Source organism: Morus notabilis, unplaced genomic scaffold, assembly GCF_000414095.1.
Source record: "Morus notabilis unplaced genomic scaffold, ASM41409v2 Scaffold1225, whole genome shotgun sequence".
Lineage (NCBI taxonomy): Eukaryota > Viridiplantae > Streptophyta > Magnoliopsida > Rosales > Moraceae > Morus > Morus notabilis.
Genome location: NW_010357682.1, coordinates 1,415 through 24,129, shown reverse-complemented (window position 1 = coordinate 24,129; position 22,715 = coordinate 1,415). Strand labels below are relative to the sequence as shown.

Genomic DNA, 22,715 nt, shown 5'->3' with positions numbered 1-22,715 from the left:
GGACAGTTGAGTTTCCTGGGGTTTTTGTCTTGATTTCATTGGCATTGCTGTTTTGTTGGGAATCAATTATTTTTATTCACCTATCAATATTATACATGCCTTTGATTAAGGTGTTGATTTTCACTCATTAAGTAGAGCACTTCCGTTTTTATCCAAAGAAGTGGGGATATTAAAGTTTGCTTCAATAGTTACAGGACTCCTTTCATGTGAATCCATTATTTTTGTTTTGGTGAACCATATGGAGTTCTTTATTGCACTTCATTTTATTGCCCTGAAGCTTGGGGATGGGGATTCTAATTCGTCACTTTATGGTGGAGTCAAGTACGGGATTTTGTTAGGCTATGCCTACGACCTTATTGCCCTTATTTAACTCTCATGAAAAAGAAAAAGAAGAATTTTCTTTTCGTCAAATTTACAAATGCTGTTTGAATCATGATTTTGTCCTGCCGCTATTTTTAAAATGTGTACTTTCGTATATCAAGTCTAGGGTTATGTTTGGTAAGGGGAGAAAGAAAGGTATATAACCAAGGTGAGAAAAGTAAAGAAGGGTAGGATCTCTCGTATGTTCGGTATAGATTTCCTCTTCTAATATCTAAATATTTAGGGAGTTTAAGGTCCCGTTCATTTCACCGATTCGAGTTTTATTACAGTAAAAAGTTTTCAGAAACAGTCACATTTAATTTTTTTACTACAGTAAAAAGTTCTCACATAAAGTCACATCTTAACTCAAATTAAAAACTTAAATCAACGAATTAAACGGGCTATAAGTTTGTGGTTACTCAAAAATTTAAAATTCATTTCCAATCTATTTTGCTCAAAATTCTCTCCGATTCAAAATCCTTCCCTAATCCTGTAGTCCCTCATCCGGCTCACTCCTTTCTTTTTCTCACCAACCAAAGAAGCTTAAAAAAAAAAAAGAAAAGAAAAAGAAATAGCTTCTCTTGTCCTTTTCACCTCCATGGCTATGATCAGACAAGAAACAAGACCAAAGATTACCAAGGCACCAAACCAAACCCGCCCATTTTAAGGCGGGTTTCTATGGATAGCCGCTCTTTCTTAAGTAGACGGTTGGCGAGAAGACTACGCTGTCTCAAAATCTGTCCCGTTGCCATCTCAACTTCATTCCTTCTCTCTCATAGTGCGTGCGCATCAATAGTGCTGTGTATGGAAGATCATTTATTCACGATCATGGGAGTCTTGGAGGAGTTCTTGAAGGCTGAAACAGGGCGTATAAGACCGTATAGGAGACGTATTCTATACAAGCAGTGTTTGCTCTAATCTTGATGGAGATTAGTGGCTAACACATGGGTTAGTACGGCAATCAATGAAATTGTCATGTGGATTTGGCGGGTTGAATCAAGAAAGAACTTTTATTCCTTCTTCCAAACTTGGAATGTTGGAAAACACGTTTGTTAATTAACTTTTTTATATTTTTATTTAACTAAACAAATAAAGCATATTTAGGCTTAGTTTGGTAGAGATTTTGGGAGCTCAAAATGAATTCTCTACCTAGTCAAAGTTATTTTTTGTGTTTGGTAAAAAACCCCCAAAAGTACTTCTTAAACAATTTGTGTGAAATTTGGGCTCAAAATCAGAAGCAGCCCAAAGGCTGATTCTGATTCTAGATTGTGCGGGAATCCGCCGTTTCATTTAATAAAAATTTCATTAATTTCGAAACTATCCCATTGTCATCTTTGAGCTCAGTCTCTCTTCTCATAAACCAAAGCTCTCTCATTCCCATGGTGTCGATTGCATCCGGTTCGGCCCTCGCCATGCTTCGAGGCGACCAAAACGACGTCTCCGCCGCCGCTCGTTCCCCAAGGTTGGGACTGAGACCGTGCGACTCAAGCAGCACCACTAAGTTCTCGCTCTCGACAGCGACGGGCTTCGCCGGTGGTGTCGGAGCTCAACGTGCCACCGTGGTGGAGGTGGTGACGGCTAAGAGAGAAGGGAAGGGGAAGAGAAAGAGAGAGGCGGAGTGTTGAGAGTTGGCGTCGTTTGCGGAGGTCCTTCTGCGGAGCGCGGGATTTCTCTCAACTCCACGAGATAAGTTCTCGATCACATACAGGTAATGTATGAATTCGGATTTTTATTTAGTATTGTTTGGCTTCTGAAAAAGTGAAGTAAAAAAGCTAAAAAAGAATTGGTTAATTTACTTGTACTCATCAATTTTAGAGATCGTTACATTTTAGTCCTTGAATTTCTTTTTATAACATTTCTGGTACTAGAACTTTGCTTTAGTGCTTCAAAGTTTTTTCTGTCTAAATTGAAGACTTGACAATTGCATTATTTTTATGAAATTTTGAATGTTAAAGTGTCACGGACCTCAAAAGAATGTGGCATTTCTGGAATGTTTTTATTCATTTTGGGTCAGGGTGCAAGGAATCGTTCAACACAAGAGTGATTTCAATACTATGGTGAGATTGTGAGTATATATTTCAATTATTTTTTAGAAATTGTATGTCGTATGAGCATCAATATTATACAGCCTACAGATCTAGAGTTTAATGACGTGTCAATAGAGATAATGACGGATCATTTTAGTTGTAACTATATTGTGAATAAAGAAATGAAAAAAAAAGAATTAATTATCATAAATTTGTTGTTAAAAAACTTAAAATCATAGAATTATGTTTTTTAAGTTAAATAAATGTTTCTAAATACCAAAAACAATTATATATATTTAAGTTTCATACCATGTCTATTTTAGTCATTTTACATACTTACAGCAATTCAACATCAAAATTTACCAAACACTATTACACTGATTTTAGAACCAGCACAACTGCTATAATTACAGTTTACTAAAAACTCAACTACTTCTTATAACAGCTGTTTCTTCATTCAGCACAGTTAAAAATAATTTTTTTAAAATCTACAGCACTACCAAACTAAGTCTAAATGTGCCAGAATAATAAAATCAAAACACAGCTAATCCGGCACAGAGAAAAAGTCAATCATATCATTTCATTGCATTCTACTAAAGGGGATGAAGGAGGAAAAATCAATGCACGAGAAACGTATCATAAGGGGATGAAGGAGGAAAAATCAATGCACGAGAAACGTATGATTATGATGTGTAAGTAGATGTAAATCATGAAAAGTAGAACACTTCTAGAGATACTTTTTTCAACTAGAAAATAAATAAATAATCAAAATAAAAAAATACACCCTCCACTACTTGAATTAGCTCTTCTAACCTATATATAGTCACACGTCTTCATAGAATTTCATCCTCGACATCATAAAGTCAAATGCCTTTAAAAAAAATATTTCTCATTATAGATCTTGTAGAAATATCAGAATGAAACAAAAACAATTTACTATAATAATAAATAAAAGAATCAAACCATTGACTTTATTAAAAACAAGACCGTGTTTAGAATTGATCAAATTTTTATTTTTCATATTTTTCAAAAAAGAAAAAATAAAAACATTTTCAAAACGCCGTTTGGCACAATAAAGACAAAAAACGGAAATGAAAACGATTTTTTAGTTTAGTGTAAAATGAGAGAAAAATGAAAAATAACTTTTAGTCATTTTTCATTTTTTGTTTTCGTTTTCTCCTCTCTCGAGCAGAGAGAAAGGGAGAGAGACATTAATGAGTTTTTTTATACTGAAAACAATCTATTGATAAAACTACCAAACATAGTTTTAAAAATGATTTCTGTCTAAAATTAAAAACGTTTTCATTTTTATTTTCATACAAAAAATAAAATCATTTTGAAACGAGTTCTAAACGTTTCTAAAGACTTTTTCATACACTCTTTTTCCATTAATGCGCACGTAATGTTAAAAAATCGGGTTTCTCCTACCCTCTTAAAAGTTGGTGAAGAATTTAAAACCTTTGCAACATTTAAATGATGACCTGGAGGGGTGATATTGGCTCGTAAAAATTGAAGCATAATGAAAATTTGAGGTTACTTTAAACTTTCATAATAGAGGATATTACTATATTAGAATTCAAAATCAATTTTATTAATATTTCATATGTCACATGTATATTACTAAAAAAAAAAAAATCATTAGTATGTAGTATTCTTTGCCTTTTGGAGTAGGTAAAGGTCCTTTGTTTTGTTTTATGTCGTGGAGACGCGCTCGTCATTTCACTATCAAAAAAGTGTCGACTTAAATAATTAATTTCCATGTGCAACTTGATTAATTTGTTTTCTTATTTTAAATTTTAGAAGGATAAAATTATTTTGGTATTTTTTATTATAATACAATCTCGTTGAAAAATTAGTATTATGTGTTTTTAAAAATATTAAAACGGTACATTCATTTTAAAAAAATATTTTTTTGAAACTCTGAGACAGTTTTTTGAGACATGTCAATTATACTCTTCTCACTAATTAACAATAAATTAATAATTTTTTTTCAAATTTTAAAATACTTTTAAACATTTGAAAATTAAACAATCAAAATAAATTAAATTGCCTTGAGAAAATATTTTAAAGTTATTAGTGTATTTTTAATTAATAAAAAGAGCTATTTGGATATTGTATGTCTTAAAAGTCAGACTTAGAGTATTAAAAAGTGTCTTTTAATGGTGAATGTACTGTTTTAATTAAAAACACAAGATATTAACAAGATATTTCACTATAATAAGAGTACCAAAACTAATCATGTTCCTAACTTTATTTTCTTTTCTTTCTTCTTTTTTTCCGAACCACTTATACTTTCATTTATAATTTAAGTACTAATTGAGTTTAATTTTGTTAACACTTCCTTACAATAAACTAAATTATAAAAAAATAAAAACTAAGACACCGTTTATTTCACTAATTTGAATTTAGAATTCAAATTTTATTACAGTAAAAAGCTCTAAAAAATAGTCACATCTAACTTTTTTGTTATAATAAAAAACTCTTAAATAATGTTACATTTCAACTCGAATTAAAAACTCGAATCAACAAACTAAACAGATTATATCTCAACTCGAATCAACAAACTAAATAAATCCCTAGATGTACAAAAATAAGTAGTACTGGGAGACAAACAAAAGTTTTCTTTTTCCCTTCTAGTTGCACGACCAAAATATTGCATTGAAATGATTAAGTCAAACACTCTTGAAAGGTGCGGGCCGCGGCCAAGCTTTTTCAGGAAAAGGCAACAATCGGCATCACATACCACACAAATCGTAGTCATCTATAGTAACTAGGGAAAAAAAAAAGTATCTTTTGTCCTCCAAAAACAGTTTGTCTTAATATAATATTTTGGGAATTTTTTTGATGTTCTATTTTTTTTAAAATATTAGTATTATCTATTTATTAGTCATTAAATTTATATTATTTTTTTAGTTTAATTTATTTTTTAACTAAATTTAATATAAATTTGACGGCTGATAAACATAAAATACTAGTGTTTTTAAAAAAGAGAAAACACCAAAAAATATCCCTAATATTTTCAGAGATTTCTCTAAAAGACATTGAAAAGATAAACTATAAAAAATGCTCTATTTTTAGATGTTATATTTATACCGCAAATTATTTATTACACATATTTTTTTAATCTAATGTAATTTTAACAACATTTAATAATTAATGATAGGAGGTCTTATCAGAAAAAAGATCCAATATTTTCATTAAAAAAAATCTTGGTATGAACAGGTATAGACACATATATCATGTCATAAATGAACCGTAAGATAATAAAACTAATAGCCATACAATAAAACTACAATTTAAATTTTACAAAACTTGGTCACATTTAAGGGTCCGGGTGGGACATCAAAAATAGACTATTTATTTTTTGCTAATGGACTATTTATTTAAAATATTATAATGTTTTCATCCACAAGTACAATATCCTAATTGTCTGTATTATAAGGTACATTTTACTACTTAAAAATCGATTTGAGGTTTAGGATTTAAGAAGTGTTTGGTCGGTTCTTTTATAGGTTTGGTCGGTTCTTTTTATTGAAAGATATAGGGGTGGGGCCCGTTCAATTGTGGGGTCCATTTGCCTTTTCTTTTGGGGAGCGAGCCCTTTTGATCCGATCGCAATAATAAGGTCGTTTTGATCGGCTATGTAGTGGGGACCACTATTGACATTTTCCTTTTTAAGCAAATATAATAATAAAGAGGAAAAAAGAGAAAGAAAACGTGTAATTTTTGATATATGATTTTCTCTGATATTCGATTTGGCAATGGCCATTGGTGATAATCAAACCTGTCTCAGACGTCTTGAACTTAAAATTAATGATAAGACAACAACTGAAAGAGAAAAACAAAAAAACATCTTGACTTTTGTGCAATATTTACCAGTGTCCAATTACTAACAGAGGTTTGACTATTTACCAATTATTTATTTGTCTTGTATAACGCGTGTTTGAAATAAGGATTTGTTATAATATTTTGTTTATAAAAAATACACGTAAATTGAGAATATTTCTGAATTATATTTATAAATTCATGAACTAAACGTTTAATTCACAAATTTAGGTTTTTATTTTTTATGAGAATTTTTTACTGTAGTAAAAAAGTTAAGTATTACTGTTTTTAAAAATTTTTTATTATAACAAAATTCAAATTCTAAACTCGAATTAGTGAAATGAATAAAGTCTTAATTTTAATAAATTACACCATAAATTTTTAAATCAGTTACAATTAAAATTTAATAGCTGATAATGTCATATAATTAACAGTTCATAATAATAAATCAACTATTAAATTTTAATTACATCTGATTTTAAAATTTATAATGTAATTTATTAAAATTAAAAATTAAAAATACATTATATAAAAAATAAATAGTTTAGACTTTAGTGTGTAACAGTATAAAATAAAATAAAAAAGAAGAAAAAAACCGGGAACTAAAAAGAAGCCTCTCTTACCTCCGCGAGTACGAAACGGACCTTCTTCTTTCTCCCTTCCTCACTTCATTTTCATTCCTTTTATCTCTCTCTCTCTCTCCCTCGTAGTGCGTGCACATTTGACAGTGGTGTGTTTGAAGAAGAAGAAGAAGAAGAAGAAGAAGATCATTCATTCGGACATTCGCGATCATGGCGTCTTTGTCGGTGGAGGAGTTCTTGAAGCAGTGCGAGCACTCCGGTGACGCCGCCTACGCCGCCCTCCGCTCTCTCCTCGACCGTCTCGACGATCCGACCACCCGAGTCGCCGCTCGTATCTTCCTCTCCGACCTCCAGAAGCGCTTTCCGTCCAAGAAAGCTTCCGAAAAGTGCTTCCAAGCCTACCATTTCCGGATCGAGGACATCTTCCTTGACCAGTACGAGGGTAACCAATTCATCGACCGCCTTTTTGCTCTGCTCTGTTACGATTTCGATCATTTGTTTAGAGAAGATCCTCGCTTTTCATTTCACTTTTTTGTTTATGGTGAAGAATGACAATGAAATGTTGGCAAGAACAGACTCTCTCAATTTGGAAGCAGAATCTGAAAACTACAAACAAAATACAGCTTTTCAAAACAAAAACTTGAAAACTGTGTTGATCTTTATATAGAGTGAGATTATGTGCTGATGTTAAACACCTTAGTCGCATCATTTTCTGTGCAGAGTGCTATTAGTCTTGTCTCTGTTTGGAACCACAATATGAAAAAACCGTATCCATATTTTTTCAAAGTGCAATTTTGTACTCTTCTTAAACACTTTAGTTGCATTGGTTTCTGTGCAAAGTACTGTTAATCTGTGTGCAAAGTGGGTTTGAGCGCTTTTACTCAACACTCTGGTTGTATTGTTTTCTTGTGCAAAGTGCTTTTTAGGGGTTCCAAAAGCAATCCTAAACATGGCTAATAGTTTGCTTGTTGTACCTTTTTTGGGTTTGGTTTTAATTGTATATGCAATGTGTTTGTGAAAATGTTTCAGGTTACCAAGGGAAGAAGAAGCTGACGATGATGGTGATTCCCAGTATTTTTATCCCAGAAGACTGGTCTTATACCTTCTACGAAGGTTTGAATAGACACCCCGATTCCATCTTCAGGGACAAGACGGTTGCCGAGCTGGGTTGTGGCAATGGCTGGATTTCAATTGCCATTGCTGAGAAATGGTTGCCTTCCAAGGTTTTCTTGCTCAAAGATGATTATTTCCTTTTGTTTTTGTTTTATTTGGGTATTCTTTCGATGATGAGGAGTGTTTGGCCTTTTGAAGGTTTATGGTCTCGACATTAATCCCAGAGCGGTCAAGATATCTTGGATAAACTTGTACTTGAATGCTTTGGATGAAAAGGGTCAACCCATTTATGATGGGGAGAAGAAAACTCTGCTGGACAGAGTGGAGTTTCATGAGTCTGATCTGTTGGCCTATTGTAGAGATAATGACATTCAACTTGAACGGATTGTAGGATGCATTCCTCAGGTGTGTTCGAGATAGGTTTTTTGGAAAGGTTAACTTTGCTAGTTCTTATTTTGACTCTTTATGAATAGGTCCTTGTTTGTGTTCTTGCAGATTCTTAACCCAAATCCGGATGCAATGTCTAAGATGATTACAGAGAATGCGAGTGAAGAATTTCTGCATTCATTAAGCAATTATTGTGCACTACAGGTTTGAACAGATTGTTGATTATTTATTCTTGCTACTATTAAGTATTATGTGCAGCAAAGTTAGGAAACATATTTACTAAGGGGTTGTTTGGGAGCTATACTCAAACTCAAATCATGATTCTGCTGCAGTGTTTTTTATCTCCCAAAGAGTTTGAATTCTAAAATTTCCTCTCTCACAAAGTTTCCGCCAATGAATCCAAATTATGATTTGAGTATACCTTCCAAAAGGGCTCTAAGTATCCTAGCAGTGTTAAGTCCTTCAAGACTTAATGGAGAAGGTGAACTGTTTTGGAGGACTATGGTTCGGAGTTCTCATTGTGTACCAGAATCAATACATTTGGGCTTATAGATTTGTTTGGTTCATACTATGGAACTCAGTGTGCATATGGATCCATTGCTGTTCAGAGAATGTTCTTGGAATTGTTTCTTTTAAAATTGTAGTCTAATTTTCTCATTTTTCTCCATTGATTTTTGCATCTTAAAAATTGTGACTATCGACGGAAATGATGATCCATAAATCTAAGTAAATGCGTGGCAGGATGATATTAGTGTTTCAATCCTGCATTGACCTTATGGAGAATAAAGAAATCATTAGAACGAAGTGAATAAACTCATATTTTGTAAATTAAAAAAAGAAAAGAAAAGAAACCTGCTTCTTTTAATATGTGTGAAAACTCCTTGATGGTTGATATGCCTATGTTTCCTTTTTGCTCATTATTATTTGAGGGAAATTCTTCGTTTACACGATTTTATTTTAAAATTGTTTTCCTTGTATATTTTTCTTTCATTTCTGCAGGGTTTTGTTGAGGACCAGTTTGGCTTAGGTCTAATTGCTAGAGCAGTGGAGGAAGGTATAGCTGTCATCAAACCTATGGGGATAATGATCTTCAATATGGGAGGTCGTCCAGGACAAGGTGTTTGTAAGCGCTTGTTTGAACGCCGTGGTTTCAATGTTACAAAACTTTGGCAAACTAAAATCCTCCAGGCAAGTGAACTTTCATTTACTTGGATAAAACTTCTACCATCCAATTTTATATCCAATTGAAATGTGTCATTACAGGCTTCCGACACAGATATTTCATCTCTAGTTGAAATCGAGAAGAATAGTCCACACCGCTTTGAATTCTTCATGGGACTTTCTGGTGATCAGCCTATTTGTGCTCGAACAGCATGGGCATATGGAAAGGCTGGTGGCCGAATCTCTCATGCCTTATCAGTTTATAGCTGTCAACTTCGCCAGCCAAATCAGGCATGCAGAAACTTTCATTTTTCAATTTTCCAATGTAAATGTATGCTACGTCTAGAATTGGAGGATAATGATGTTTTTCAATTGACAGGTTAAGAGAATTTTTGAAATTCTTAAAAATGGCTTCCAAGAGGTCAGCAGTTCTTTAGATTTATCCTTTGAAGATGATGCTGTTGCCGATGAGAAAATTTCCTTCTTAGCTTACCTAGCTAGCATTCTCAATGGGAGTTCTTTTTGCACGTATGAGCCACCAGCTGGAAGCAAACACTTCCGCAACCTCATTGCTGGTTTTATGAAAACGTATCACCGTATTCCACTCAAGGCTGATGTAAGAAAAGAATCTCTACTTTCCAAGCTCACGATGCTATTTCCTTCTCAATGCGTAATTCTTGAGTAATAGTCCCTTGGAATAAATCAAACATAGCTGCTCATTGGCTCTGATCTAGACCACCCAGTATAAGAACTTGAATTTAGTAATAGCATAACTGAAAAACAAATTTCTTAAGATATTTAAATCATATTGGGCTACTGTGCCCACAACAACAAATTCTCTTTTTCTATTAAGATTTTGATTCTTCTGTTCCTGCATCAAATCGAACACAGATAATTGAAGAGTTGAAGTTGTGTCTACATGTGTGTGTGTGTGTGTTTTTTTTTTTTTTTCCTTTTTTTTGTGGTTTTGTTTTAGGCTGTAGACTAAGCGGCATTTCTGACTCTTGTTTATGTTGTGGCTAGAATGTTGTTGTCTTTCCTTCAAGAGCTGTGGCAATTGAGAATGCTCTACGATTGTTCTCACCTCGTCTTGCAATTGTTGATGAAAATCTAACTCGAAATCTTCCCAAGCATTGGTTGACTTCTTTAGCACTTGGGGTATGGCTCCTTCTGTTTATTGTTGTAGGCTTGTACTTTTGTTGGTTTATTTGTAAAAAATTTTAGCACTTATAATGTTATCTATTTATTCATTCTGCAAACGTGGCTTAGCTGACATAGTTCATAGTTCATATATTTGGTTTGGGAGTTTGCTGCCGTGATAAATCTTTCTACATGGTTTTAAATCGATCTGAACAGAATTTTGACGTGAAGGTTTTTGTTTGTTTATTTATTTATTTTCCGTAGTCTATGTCCTCCTAAGCTTTCACTGTGTATTTGAATGCTAAAAGTCTCTCAAGTCCTGCACTTTATAAACCTAAAAGGGTGAAGTTGTGGAGCTAAAATATTTTGTTATTCAGATTTCATATTATGAGCTTAAAGCTTCACTCTTCATTATGCGTTCATAGTAGGATCCCATTTCATGAATTCAATAGTGCAGACAAGATACTCCTTCAATGCCATATAAATTTCGTAGTTTTCCTTTGGTGGATGTGGAACATTGTGCAAGGTAATAACTGTACTTCTATCCTTATTGTAGAATACAGGAAGCAATATTCCTGTGGAGGATGTGCTTACTGTGATTGAAGCCCCTCGGCAGTCAGAACTGATGATAGAGCTGATAAGAAAGCTAAAACCGCAGGTTGTGGTTACTGGAATTGCTCAATTTGAGGCTGTCACTAGTGCATCCTTTGTGCACCTTTTAGATGTTACGAGAGGAATTGGATCTCGTCTTTTCCTAGACATATCTGATCATTTTGAGCTATCCAGCCTTCCAAGTTCAAATGGAGTTTTAAAATATATCGCAGAAACTCCACTCCCCTCACATGCAGCAATTATTTGTGGACTAGTGAAAAATCAGGTATTTGTTTTTCTTTAATGTGATCTATCTCTTAACTTAATACCACTACACTGGTAGGAGGCTTTCTACTTTATTTTAATCAATCAGCACCCTTAAACTTTCAGATTTATTGCCCAAGATATTGCCTTTACTGGCTGTTTTGCTAGATCTTCAGATCTTCTAATTAGCGGTGTTTCAACGCTCTTTCCAGGTTTATTCAGATTTAGAAGTAGCCTTTGTAATTTCAGAAGATGAGGCCATTTTTAAGGCCTTGTCCAAGACCGTGGAACTACTAGAAGGAAATACTGCACTGATCAGTCAAAGCTATTATGGTTGTCTTTTCCATGAGCTTCTAGCTTTTCAGCTTGCTGACCGGCATCCATCTGCCGAGGTTTGTTGTCAATGGTTTTGGTTTTAGTTTTGTCTTTGTTTTTGTTGTTGTCCCTTTTTTTTTTTTTTTAAATGAAAAGCAACTTCTAATTTATTAGGGGAATTTCTTAAAAAATTTTACATAACATTTTAATTTCTGAGTACAAGATTATATCACATCTAAAACTGTTCCATGAAGTACGTGATTGGAAAATGTTTTCATAAGGTCTAGACTCTAGCGATTTAGTAATCTCAATGCTCTCGGCATAAGCTCCTCACCTTTGAGAACTTGTTGAATAGATACTTTAACTCCAATTGAAAAATATCAAAACAAGATTATCTCCTATTAAGATGCTAGAGGATTCTAGTTATGTTGCCAGTTTAGTGATTATTATGTTGACTGCAATCGTGGAGAGTATGTCCCAAAAAATTTTACTTGGTAACGGGAAAGTCTTAAATAAGTTTATTGTCTGTGGAGGTAAATTGCTTCTCAAACTGATTTCTATACATGCTCTTCAGAGGGAATTGGAGAAGGCTAATTCAGTAGAGATGATAGGATTTGCTAGTTGGGCAATCTCAGTCCTTAACAATGCGGAGTTGTCAATCACCGAGGCCGAAAACTCTTCCTTGATCCACATGGATGCTGATCAAAGCTTCTTGCCCGTGCCATCTCCTGTCACAGCAGCTATTTTTGAAAGTTTTGCGAGACAGAATTTGGCTGAGTCGGAAATAGATGTTAACCCTAGCATCAAGCAATTTCTCAAGAGCAACTATGGGTTCCCAGTTGATAACAGTACAGAACTTATATATGCTGACAGCACACTGGCTCTGTTTAACAAGTTGGTCCTTTGCTGCATCCAAGAAGGGGGGACGTTGTGCTTTCCTGCTGGTTCAAATGGAAACTATGTTTCTGCTGCCAAGTTTTTGAAGGCAAATATTGTAACTATACCTACTAATTCTGAACAAGGCTATAAACTTACGGAGAAAACACTTTCTGGAATCATTGACACCGTGCATAAGCCGTGGATCTACATTTCTGGACCTACGGTTAACCCAACTGGTTTGCTATACACCAACAAAGAGATAGAGAATTTGCTAACTGTATGTGCCAAGGCTGGTGCTAAAGTTATTATTGATACTTCGTTTTCGGGCTTGGAATTTGACTTTGAGGGGTGGGGCGGCTGGAATTTGGCGGAAAGTTTATCAAAGCTAAACTCGCTCGACCCATCCTTTTGTGTCTCTTTGCTTGGAGGACTGTCTCTAAAGATGCTTACTGGGGCACTCAAATTTGGATTTCTGGTTTTGGATCAGCCTCTTTTGGTTGATGCGTTTCATAGCTTTCCGGGGTTAAGCAAACCTCACAGTACTGTCAGATATGCCGTGAAGAAGCTGCTGAGCCTAAGAGAGCAGAAATCAGGAGTTCTGTGGGATTCTATTGCAAAGCAGATAAGAAACTTGGAAAACAGGTCAAAGCGCTTGAAAGAGGTAAACATCTCCTCTCTTCCCTTCCTATTGCTTTTTGTTTTGTCTTTCGAGTTGTTATTGCATAGTTCCGATCTTATTGTTTTGTTCTTTAGCTCTAGTTGTATGGTCTATTCTTCCAAGGAAGGAGATTTTGCTACTGATTAAAGTCAGATCTAATGAAAGAAATCATCAATCGGATTGTATTCCAAAGGTTGAAAAAGTTGCTTTTACTTGGATATTTTGGAAGATAAAGTTTATAGTTCAACTTAACACAGCCCTGTCATGTTAAAATTTAAACTAAAGGAAAAATGAAATCTTTGAGAAACTTTCACAGACCACATGAAAAAAAGAAAAAAAAAAAAAAAAGGTATATACTGCAATCAACTTGGAAAAGTATATAATAAGAGGAAAATCAAACGCTGAAAAACTTGGGTGTCTCACTGAGCAAGGATGCTTGTCTCTGTATGTCTTTGGGAAACTTGCCGAGGTACAAATTCTTGAGAGTTGTTTATCCCCTGCAATTTTCTTACCTTATTTCTTGTTCTAATCTTACTTTCGCCACAGACATTGAAAAACTGTGGATGGGATGTGATCGAACCATCCGGTGGCATTTCCATGGTGGCCAAGCCCTCAGCTTATCTCAACAAGATTGTGACACTCAAGGACTCACCCAAAGACGGAAGCATAAGCACAAATTCCAAAGCCTATGAAGTGAAGCTGGATGACTCAAACATAAGGGATGTCATTCACAAGGCAACTGGTTTATGCATCAACAGCGGCTCATGGACTGGAATCCCTGGCTACTGCAGGTTCACCATTGCTTTGGAAGAAGGAAAATTCGAACAGGCATTGGATTGCATTGTGAAGATTAAGAGCATCATTAGTAACTGAATTACTCATTATTATTGTCTGCGGCAATCTGATACGTCGTTTTCCCGAGTAACGCAAACCTAAAGTTGATTTCTTTCCTCAAGTCAGGCGTCAGTTGAGGTTTTCTTAATCTTTACCTATACACAAGTATACAATTCGATTCGATCCTGTTACTTATTCTCATGGGTCCGTATTTCTGTTGGGACTCATTTATTTGTTATCAAATCAAGCCAATATGTGTTTGAACTCTCTTAATACATATGAATAAATCTCAATTTGTGTATTCTACTTGTTCTCTACTTTGATACATCAAATCTTTGCTATAATGTCCTATCTCAATTCACATTAAGAAAATACGCAAACCAAACATCTTGAGAAGAACATATAAATATATGACTGGGTATTTTGATCTTTTCTACTTTTCACATGCATGATGATACATCGCAGCTCAAATAAAAGTCAACCAAAGGAGAAAGTCCACCTTTTCATCTCAAAACTCAACTTGAAATTACAAAAGAAAACTGAACGTCACTCGAATAAAGGACAACTGCGCTTAGGGGCGGGAATCAAAAGAATCGGTAAGGAGGGACGGACATATAGGCCATGTTTAGAGTTAGTTTTGTTTTTGTTTTTATTTTTCACGTTTTTTACGTTTTTTAAGAAAGAAAAAATAAAAACGAGAGAGAAATGACGTTTGGCATAATTAAAGACAAAAAATGTAAATAAAAATAATTTTTTGGTTTAGTGTAAAGTAAAAGAGAAATGAAAAAAGACTTTTAATCGTTTTTCATTTTTTATTTCAATTTTTTCCTCGCTCGAGCACAGAGAGAGATAGAAGTATTAATAGATTTTTTTATACTAAAAACAATCTCTTGACAAAACTACCAAACGATTTTTAAAAATGATTTCTGTCTAAGATTAAAAATATTTTCATTTTCATTTTCATACAAAAAATAAAATTATTTTAGAATAAGTTCTAAACACACTCATAATTTTAAAATATGAGTGAGGGTGGACACATATATTTCATTAATAAAAAAAAAAAATTAGGACTTCACGAGAAGGTGTGGCTCTGCCCAGCTGCGCTTGAATCAAATATCAATATACGACGTGATATGTGTATATATCTAGGATTAAAGAAAACCATATAAAAGATTTCAGTACATTAAATTAAACATCGATGATCAGCCTACCTTTATCACATTCACAGTGCATTAATGGCTACAATGCTGAGCGTTAAACTAATCAAGGACTCTGGTTTTTTTGCTGAAAAGCCACCGAAGTGTGATCACCACGATGAAGAGAACCATAGCTAGACATTCTATAATAATGATGTTCATATATAGGTCAAGATTAAGATCGGGTCTGCATTTATCAGTTTTCATCTGAAAATAAAAATGGCATGTTTTCTATATAGTATATTTAGTGGGAGTTACTTATCGGTAGTTCGTGCCTTCACTCATTTTTTTTTTTTTAAAATGTATTGTTTAAGTTTTTATTTAAAAGAATCAATTACGCTTTCACTTTATAAGAAATATTATAAGTGAGTTTCTATTTAACGATTAAAGTACATAATTATGACTATGCAATATGCATAATGCCCTATTTTTATTTTTTTCTTTTTCAAGAAACTGCCTCCGCCACTAAGGCTTAGTTTGGTAGAGAATTGGAGCCCAAAATGAATTCTCTACCCAGCCAAAGTTACTTTTTGTGTTTGGTAAAAGATCCAAAAAGTACTTCTTAAATAATTTGTGTGAAATTTGAGCTCAAAATCAGAAGTAATCCAAAAGTTGTTTCTCATTCTAAATTGTGCAAGAATCCACCGTTTCATTTAATAAAAATTTAATTAATTTCCAAACTATCATTAAGTCTAATAATGTGTAATGGCAGAGCTGACTCTATGCATAAATATATATATATATACATATATATATATATATATATTGTTTAAAGTTTTGGTTAAGTTTTGATCTATTATATTGAAAACGTCTCAAAACTGACCATAATATTAGTAGAATGTAAAGCTATCAGACATTATAACCAAAGTCACTGAAGTATCCATTTTACCCTCACTTAAATAATACATGGGCTGCGCATAATAGATGATCTATTATGTTCTAATTTTAAAGCAAACGTAACAAAAGGACTAACATTATTAACATGCCAAGATAGATCAAGATCGGTTTAAGAATGTTTCGTAAAATATCAAGAATAAAAATAAGATTTAGTGTAAAGTTTAGTGACCATTTTTAAGATGAGTTTTAATCTACTGTAAAGATTCTATTTTCTTGACCTAAGTTTTATTTTAGTGACAGGATTACTCAAATTTAGCAAATTGGGTAAGAAAATCGTCAAAATTCAAAATTTAGATGGTAAGTTATTAAGTGTCTGTTTAGTTCGTTGATTCGAGTTTTTAATTCGAGTTGAGATGTGACTTTATGTGAAGTTTTTTACTGTAACAAAAAAGTTAGATGTGTTCGTTTCTGAGAACTTTTTACTGTAGCAAAACTCGAATTTTAAATTTAAATCGGTGAAATGAATGGGGCATAAAACCCTAAAAATTTAAGGATAAAATGTGCACAATACCCTAAAAGAATCCACTATACAGTATAATCTTAATAAATTAATAGCTTCGATTTAATAATTTTTTTGAGAGGTCCATACTTAAAAAACTATCCAAATATATTGATTAAATAATATCTCTATTAGCTAATAAATTTTCATGATCCCAAGGGTATTAATTTATAGAAGTTTAATTACATCATGTTTTTAAAATTATTGTAAAATATGATTAAAATTAACCAAATTTTCAACCGGCATGTGATTAAAAATGTAGTAAATTGACGTTTCATTGACGGGAGCACCGAAATTGCAACATATGAATATGAAAAGTTCGAGAACTAATTTTGTTCAATTTAATCTATGGTGGGACAAAAGTAGACTGCACCTATATTTTGAGGCCAAAACTACAACATATAAAAAATTCAGGGATAAATTTTGTACTATTTTAAATTGTGAGGGACAAAATTAGAGAAAATCTCGGCCTTGGGGCTAAATTTAAAACTTACTTCTTTTTTCTTAAAAAAAAAACAATTAGGTTAGATTAAGGATTGTGTCTATTTGATTCATACGTTTAAATTAATGATTCTAATTTATTAATAATAATTTTTAAGAGAACAAATTTTTAAATTTAAATTCTTTATAAAATGAAAAACGGGCATGAGTGTCCTTACCTTATCTATATTCTATATATAGTTAGTCGGTACCAAGTTTTCGGCGCTAGTTAACTAGCCGTTCATTTTATCAGTTCGAGTTTAGAATTTGAGTTTTATTACAGTAAAAAATTCTCAAAAATAATAATATCTAATTTTTTTATTAAAATAAAAAATTTTCACATAAATCACATATCAACTCAAATTAATAATAGGTTATTCTTTTACAACAAAACTTAGAAAAAATTTAAACTCAAGTTACAACTTTATTTAAGTTCACGTTCTTTTAAGTTTCAACTTTATTCAACTTTATTCAAGTTATAATTTTAACTCAAATTATAACTCAAATTTAATTTAAAAACTACTCAAGTCACACTCTAAAAAAAATATGTGTAAAATCAAATGGACTTTAAATAAGTAACTGGTGTCACATTCTTTGTCTCCTCAACACGTGTTTATGTTGTATACCTTCTTTAGTCTCTCGAGCATTCCAGATAGAGACACATTACTACTACTATTATTATTATTCCCTATTATTTGTAAGACGAAGTCTTTTTTTTTAAAGAATTTTTTTTTTTTAGTCTGTGGTAGTCTCACTGTTTACCTTTAAATTTAATTAGATCACGTCATATTAAAATAAATAAAAAAAATTTAATATAAATTTGACCGTAAAAAAATAAGAGAATGTTAATAGTTTATTTTTATACAGATTTGCAGTCTTTTTTATGGATTTTTTTTATAATTATTATAAAAATAGATTATTTAAATCTGTATTAAAATTAATTTATTTTATATATATTTTTAATTTAATATAATTTTAATTAAATTTAATAGTTAAAAATTGAGACTAAACTCCTCTTTTTTTAATCAATCAATCCTCAAATATCCCAAAAACTCCAGACTCTACTAGGTTTTCCCGGAACCACATGAACAATCTAGAGAAATCAGTAATATATACCAAAAACCACCCACGTCAATTCTCCACTTATATATACATACACACACTCATTCAGACTTCTACACCATCAAGAAAATAAAAGAAATCTCATCACAGATATTTGAAATCTCTCAAAGCACTTTCCCACATTTTCCCTCACTTTCTCGAGAAAAAAGAAATGGCTAGATCATCAAAACTCTTTGTTCCTAGCTTTCTCATCATCCTCTCAATCCTGACCGTCCAAACCACTGCATTGGTCCCGTACACGCGGTCGCTGTGGGACATGATGAACAGCATCAACCTTCCGTACGACGACCCCTTCCGAATCCTCGAACAGACGCCGCTGACGATGCCGAAAGGCTCGGACACCTCGGGACTGGCGCTGGCACGTGCGGACTGGAAGGAGACCCCGGCGGCGCACGTGATCGAGCTCGACGTCCCTGGGATGAAGAAGGAGGACGTGAAGATCGAGGTGGAGGATAACCGGGTGGTGCGGATCAGCGGCGAGAGGAAGGAGGCCGCGGAGGAGGCCGAGGGCGAGAAGTGGCACCGGGCCGAGAGGATCAACGGCAAGTTCTGGAGGCAGTTCAGGTGAGTGGTCGAGTCTGGTTCTTCAAAAATATTAGCTAAATCGATATATAGGGAAAGTTCGGTTCATAAATTTAAAATTATTTTTAATTTATATATATTTTTTAAAAAAATAAATATTATAAGGAGTCGTAAGTTATAATTTAAATCATATCACAAACTTATTACGTAAACACACACATAATCTTTTTTTCAGTTAAAAATAGTAAATTTTATTTTCTCACAAAAAAGTAATCATTATTATAAATTTAGATTGCTTATTAATTTTTATGAGTTGGATTCTTAAAATTAAATTAGATTTAAAAAATATTTTTAATATAGATGGTTAAAAAGCAGAGTGTTATGGATATTTTTTTTTCCCTCATTCAACCAAAAAACCCCTCATAACTTTTAGTATTAGATCATGAACTTATATAATTTTTTTTAACGGAAATAATGGTAATGACTAATGATAGTAATTTTTGTTGTTTTTTTTATAGTTTAGATTTAGTCAAAATTACATTCAAATGAAAGATTATACTCAATATATTGGGCGCATTTAGAACTCGTTTTAAAATAATTTTAGTTTTTGTATGAAAATAAAAATGAAAACGTTTTCAATGTCACACCGAAATCATTTTTGAAAATGTATTTGGTAGTTTTATCAAGAGATTATTTTCAATATAAAAAAAATTTATTAATGTCTCTTTTTCTCTCTCTCCTCGAAGTGAAGAAAACGAAAATAAAAAATAAAAAATGATTAAAAATTGTTTTTCATTTTTTTCTCATTTTATACTAAATTAAAAAATTATTTTTATTTTCGTTTTTATCTTTATTATTTTAAAAACGTTTTCATTTTTTATTTCTTAAAAAAGTGAAAAATAAAAATATGATTAATTTTAAACATGACTATTACGTCTAATACTAATCTCATGGTTTAGAACAGGACTTACTGTATCGTATTCTTTTTAATATTATGGTACAATTCTCTAGTTTTTACGGTTTTAAAAAAAGAAAAAGAAAAAATTCATGATTCCGTCTCTGTTGTATTCAGGTTGCCTAGGAACGCAGATCTGGACCAAATTAAGGCTCATCTGGAGAACGGGGTTCTGAGGATTACAGTGCCCAAGTTTGCGGAGGAGAAGAGGAGGCAGCCCAAGGTTGTCGACATCAAACAAGAGAACGCTTTCGGTGAGGATATTGAGGCTAACAAAGCTGATCTGTGAGAACGATATGTTTCCTAATGTTGTATTTTCCATGGAATGATGAGAGATATAACCAAGGATAAGAGCAATATATGGTTTTATGTGTGTAATGTAAGAGAAACAAAAGGGACAAAATAACGACTTAAAAGTGATCCAATTGTCATTGTGTTGTTATCTTATTGCCCATCTTTGTGTGTTCCGACTATCTTTGTTACTTTATATGTACATGGAGTTGTATTTATAGTTTTTGTGTATCTATTTATTTTATAAGTTTAACTATTGTTTTCTTATTTTTACTACTGTACTCTTTTGTAGAATTTCATTTAGTTCGATAATTTGAGTTTTTAATTAAAATTGAGATTTTATATGGGAATTTTTTACTATAGTATAAAAGTTAAATATGATTTTTTCTAAGAGTTTTTTACTATAATAAAATTTAAATTTTAAATTTAAATCAGTGAAATAAACGGAGTTTTAAATTTCTGTAAATTTTTCTATTCAAAGGATGGATGTTATTTTGTTGGAAACTCAAATATCTAAAAAAGGGTTCACTAATATATTGAAAGGATGGATGTTATTTTGTTTGAAACTCAAATATCCAAGTATACAAGATGATAATAAATAATAGAAATTGTAATCAGGATTTATCATAAAAATTAAGAGGTGGGTTTATGTTAGAATTTTTTTCATTAAAAATAATATAAATGGGTAACTTCTGGGATGAACAAAGCATTTCAAATTTTCGGAAAGGTGGAAGAATAAGGGTTTTGAATAGATAACGACGTCGTCTCGTGTGTGTGTTTTTTATGTGTGAAAATTGTTATTTTGTTAAGTTAACGCCAAGAAAAAAAATTTAAAAAATAAAGCAATTGAAAAGTGATAAATTAATTATCAAAAGAAAAAAAGAAAGTTGAAAATTAGACATATGTTGGATGTACCGAGGAGTACCCTTAAAATAATCAATTGAAGTCTGAATAGTAGTTATATTTGTATCTATAAAATTTATAAATACACCCTAACTAATTAATATTTCATAATATATATCTAAGAAATCTATGAACACTTTTTATATGATTTCTAATTTAACACTCTCATATTCAACTCCCTCAACGCTTTCATTTTTATTTTATCTTGTTTTATACGAAAGAATAATTAACAAATCTTAACAATAATAAAAGCTTTTCTCATTTTTTTAAATCCATGTCAAGAAGGAAAATACTTACGTGTGAAAGTATATCATAACAAATGAGTTTTGAAAGCTTTTCAAAATAAATATTATAATCGAAATATCCAAATTTTTTTAGCAAAACTCTATCTCATTGTTATATCAAAAATCAACCAATATTTCTATTTATAGCTTATGCGGTTTATATATAAAAAGATGCATTATGTCTTACGTGGATTATATACAAAAAGATATATCTTTAATGGACTTTATCGTAATTTTATTGTAAGGTAAATTAACAAAAAATTTTATTTTGGTGGGGGTATCCGTATTCATGAATATCAGGAGTGCAAATGGAATTTCTCTCAATTGGAATACATGAAATTCTAGATTTTGAAATCTAGACCGGGAGATAACGACAAACAAATTTAGAGTTTTTTGTTTTTGTTTTTTTTTTTTCTGAATAAAACATTTTATTAAGGAAGCTCATCAAAAAGAACATTCAGTACACCAGGAGAAAGATGTCCCAAAGGCTTAAAAGCCTGATAATTTTGAACTGAAATCAAACAAAGCTAAACGAGGAGCAACTCTATTGAGACTTGTTCATTTTATTCGAATTTTACTTTAAATTTTTACAGTTAAAAATTTTCAGAAAATGTTACATTTAATTTTTTCTGTTATAATTAGAAACTCTTAAAAAATATCACATGTCAACTCAAATTGAAAATTTAAATCCACGAAGCGAACGAGGTTTTAGTTTCATGCCTAACCCAAGAGAACAAGACATATATAAGACTCGCGACACTTGACAAACATAGTCGAAAACTGGAGTCTATAGCATCAATCCAAACCTTGCAATCACTTTCGATGATAAAGCTTGGACCACCCTCTCCTACGCGCCAATGAAACTGCTCGCAAAATACCGCGCAGCTCTGCCTCTAAAGCCGAAGAAGCCTCCTCAGCCCCAGCATGCGTTGATATTGGGGCGCCTCTACAATTTCCGACAATCAAACCAGAAGGAGGCTTCCCAAATTTTACAAGAAAGCATCAAAGTTAATCTTTAAGAAGCCTACTTTGGGCGCAACCCACCGAGCAACTGATGGAGTGGCGAATGACCTAGAGTCTGACGCAATGACAAATGCACAGCTTGCCACACAAGCTACATCAATAAGCAAAGCACCAAAAAGAAGTAAAAGACCATTGTTTGTACCATGCTGCAAAACAAACTCAGGAGGGTGTAATTCGAGTTTTTAATTCTAGTTAAGATGTTACTTTATGTGAAAATTTTTTTATTATAGTAAAAAAAATAAGATATGACTATTTCTGAGAGCTATTTATTGTAATAAAATTTGAATTCTAAACTCGAATTGGTAAAATGAACAGAATATCCAATCCAGACGTCAAAGTGAAATGATCAAATGCGGGCATTACGCCAGCCGAACCAAAGAAGTGGACTGATGTCTCCTCTTCCATATG

The 22,715-nt window shown here is 32.5% G+C and overlaps 2 protein-coding genes across 2 annotated transcripts; both read left to right on the top strand.

Annotated features, from left to right (window-relative positions):
* The first annotated feature begins 6,857 nt into the window (after window positions 1–6,857).
* Window positions 6,858–14,378, top strand: LOC21399522 (methionine S-methyltransferase). The gene is made up of 12 exons (XM_024173130.1): window positions 6,858–7,235; window positions 7,823–8,016; window positions 8,105–8,311; window positions 8,402–8,497; window positions 9,293–9,481; window positions 9,557–9,745; window positions 9,834–10,070; window positions 10,478–10,612; window positions 11,151–11,471; window positions 11,662–11,841; window positions 12,339–13,304; window positions 13,848–14,378. The coding sequence occupies exons 1-12, from the start codon at window positions 7,004–7,006 to the stop codon at window positions 14,172–14,174; spliced, it is 3,273 nt and encodes a 1,090-aa protein (XP_024028898.1). The 5' UTR covers window positions 6,858–7,003; the 3' UTR covers window positions 14,175–14,378.
* A 3,957-nt stretch (window positions 14,379–18,335) lies between these two features.
* On the top strand, window positions 18,336–20,317 carry LOC21399521 (16.9 kDa class I heat shock protein 1). The gene is made up of 2 exons (XM_010090387.2): window positions 18,336–18,893; window positions 19,924–20,317. Exons 1-2 carry the CDS (start codon window positions 18,481–18,483, stop codon window positions 20,093–20,095), a joined length of 585 nt encoding a protein of 194 aa, XP_010088689.1. The 5' UTR covers window positions 18,336–18,480; the 3' UTR covers window positions 20,096–20,317.
* The last annotated feature ends 2,398 nt before the right edge of the window (window positions 20,318–22,715 follow it).

What these genes read in the sequence shown, in the direction of transcription:
- LOC21399522 (XM_024173130.1), top strand. Translation starts at nt 7,004, where the DNA reads ATGGCGTCTTTGTCGGTGGAGGAGTTCTTGAAGCAGTGCGAGCACTCC. An exon ending in GTATTCCACTCAAGGCTGAT is followed by an intron (nt 10,071 to 10,477) that starts GTAAGAAAAGAA and finishes TGTTGTGGCTAG; the next exon opens with AATGTTGTTGTCTTTCCTTC. An exon ending in ACCGGCATCCATCTGCCGAG is followed by an intron (nt 11,842 to 12,338) that starts GTTTGTTGTCAA and finishes CATGCTCTTCAG; the next exon opens with AGGGAATTGGAGAAGGCTAA.
- LOC21399521 (XM_010090387.2), top strand. Translation starts at nt 18,481, where the DNA reads ATGGCTAGATCATCAAAACTCTTTGTTCCTAGCTTTCTCATCATCCTC. An exon ending in AAGTTCTGGAGGCAGTTCAG is followed by an intron (nt 18,894 to 19,923) that starts GTGAGTGGTCGA and finishes TGTTGTATTCAG; the next exon opens with GTTGCCTAGGAACGCAGATC.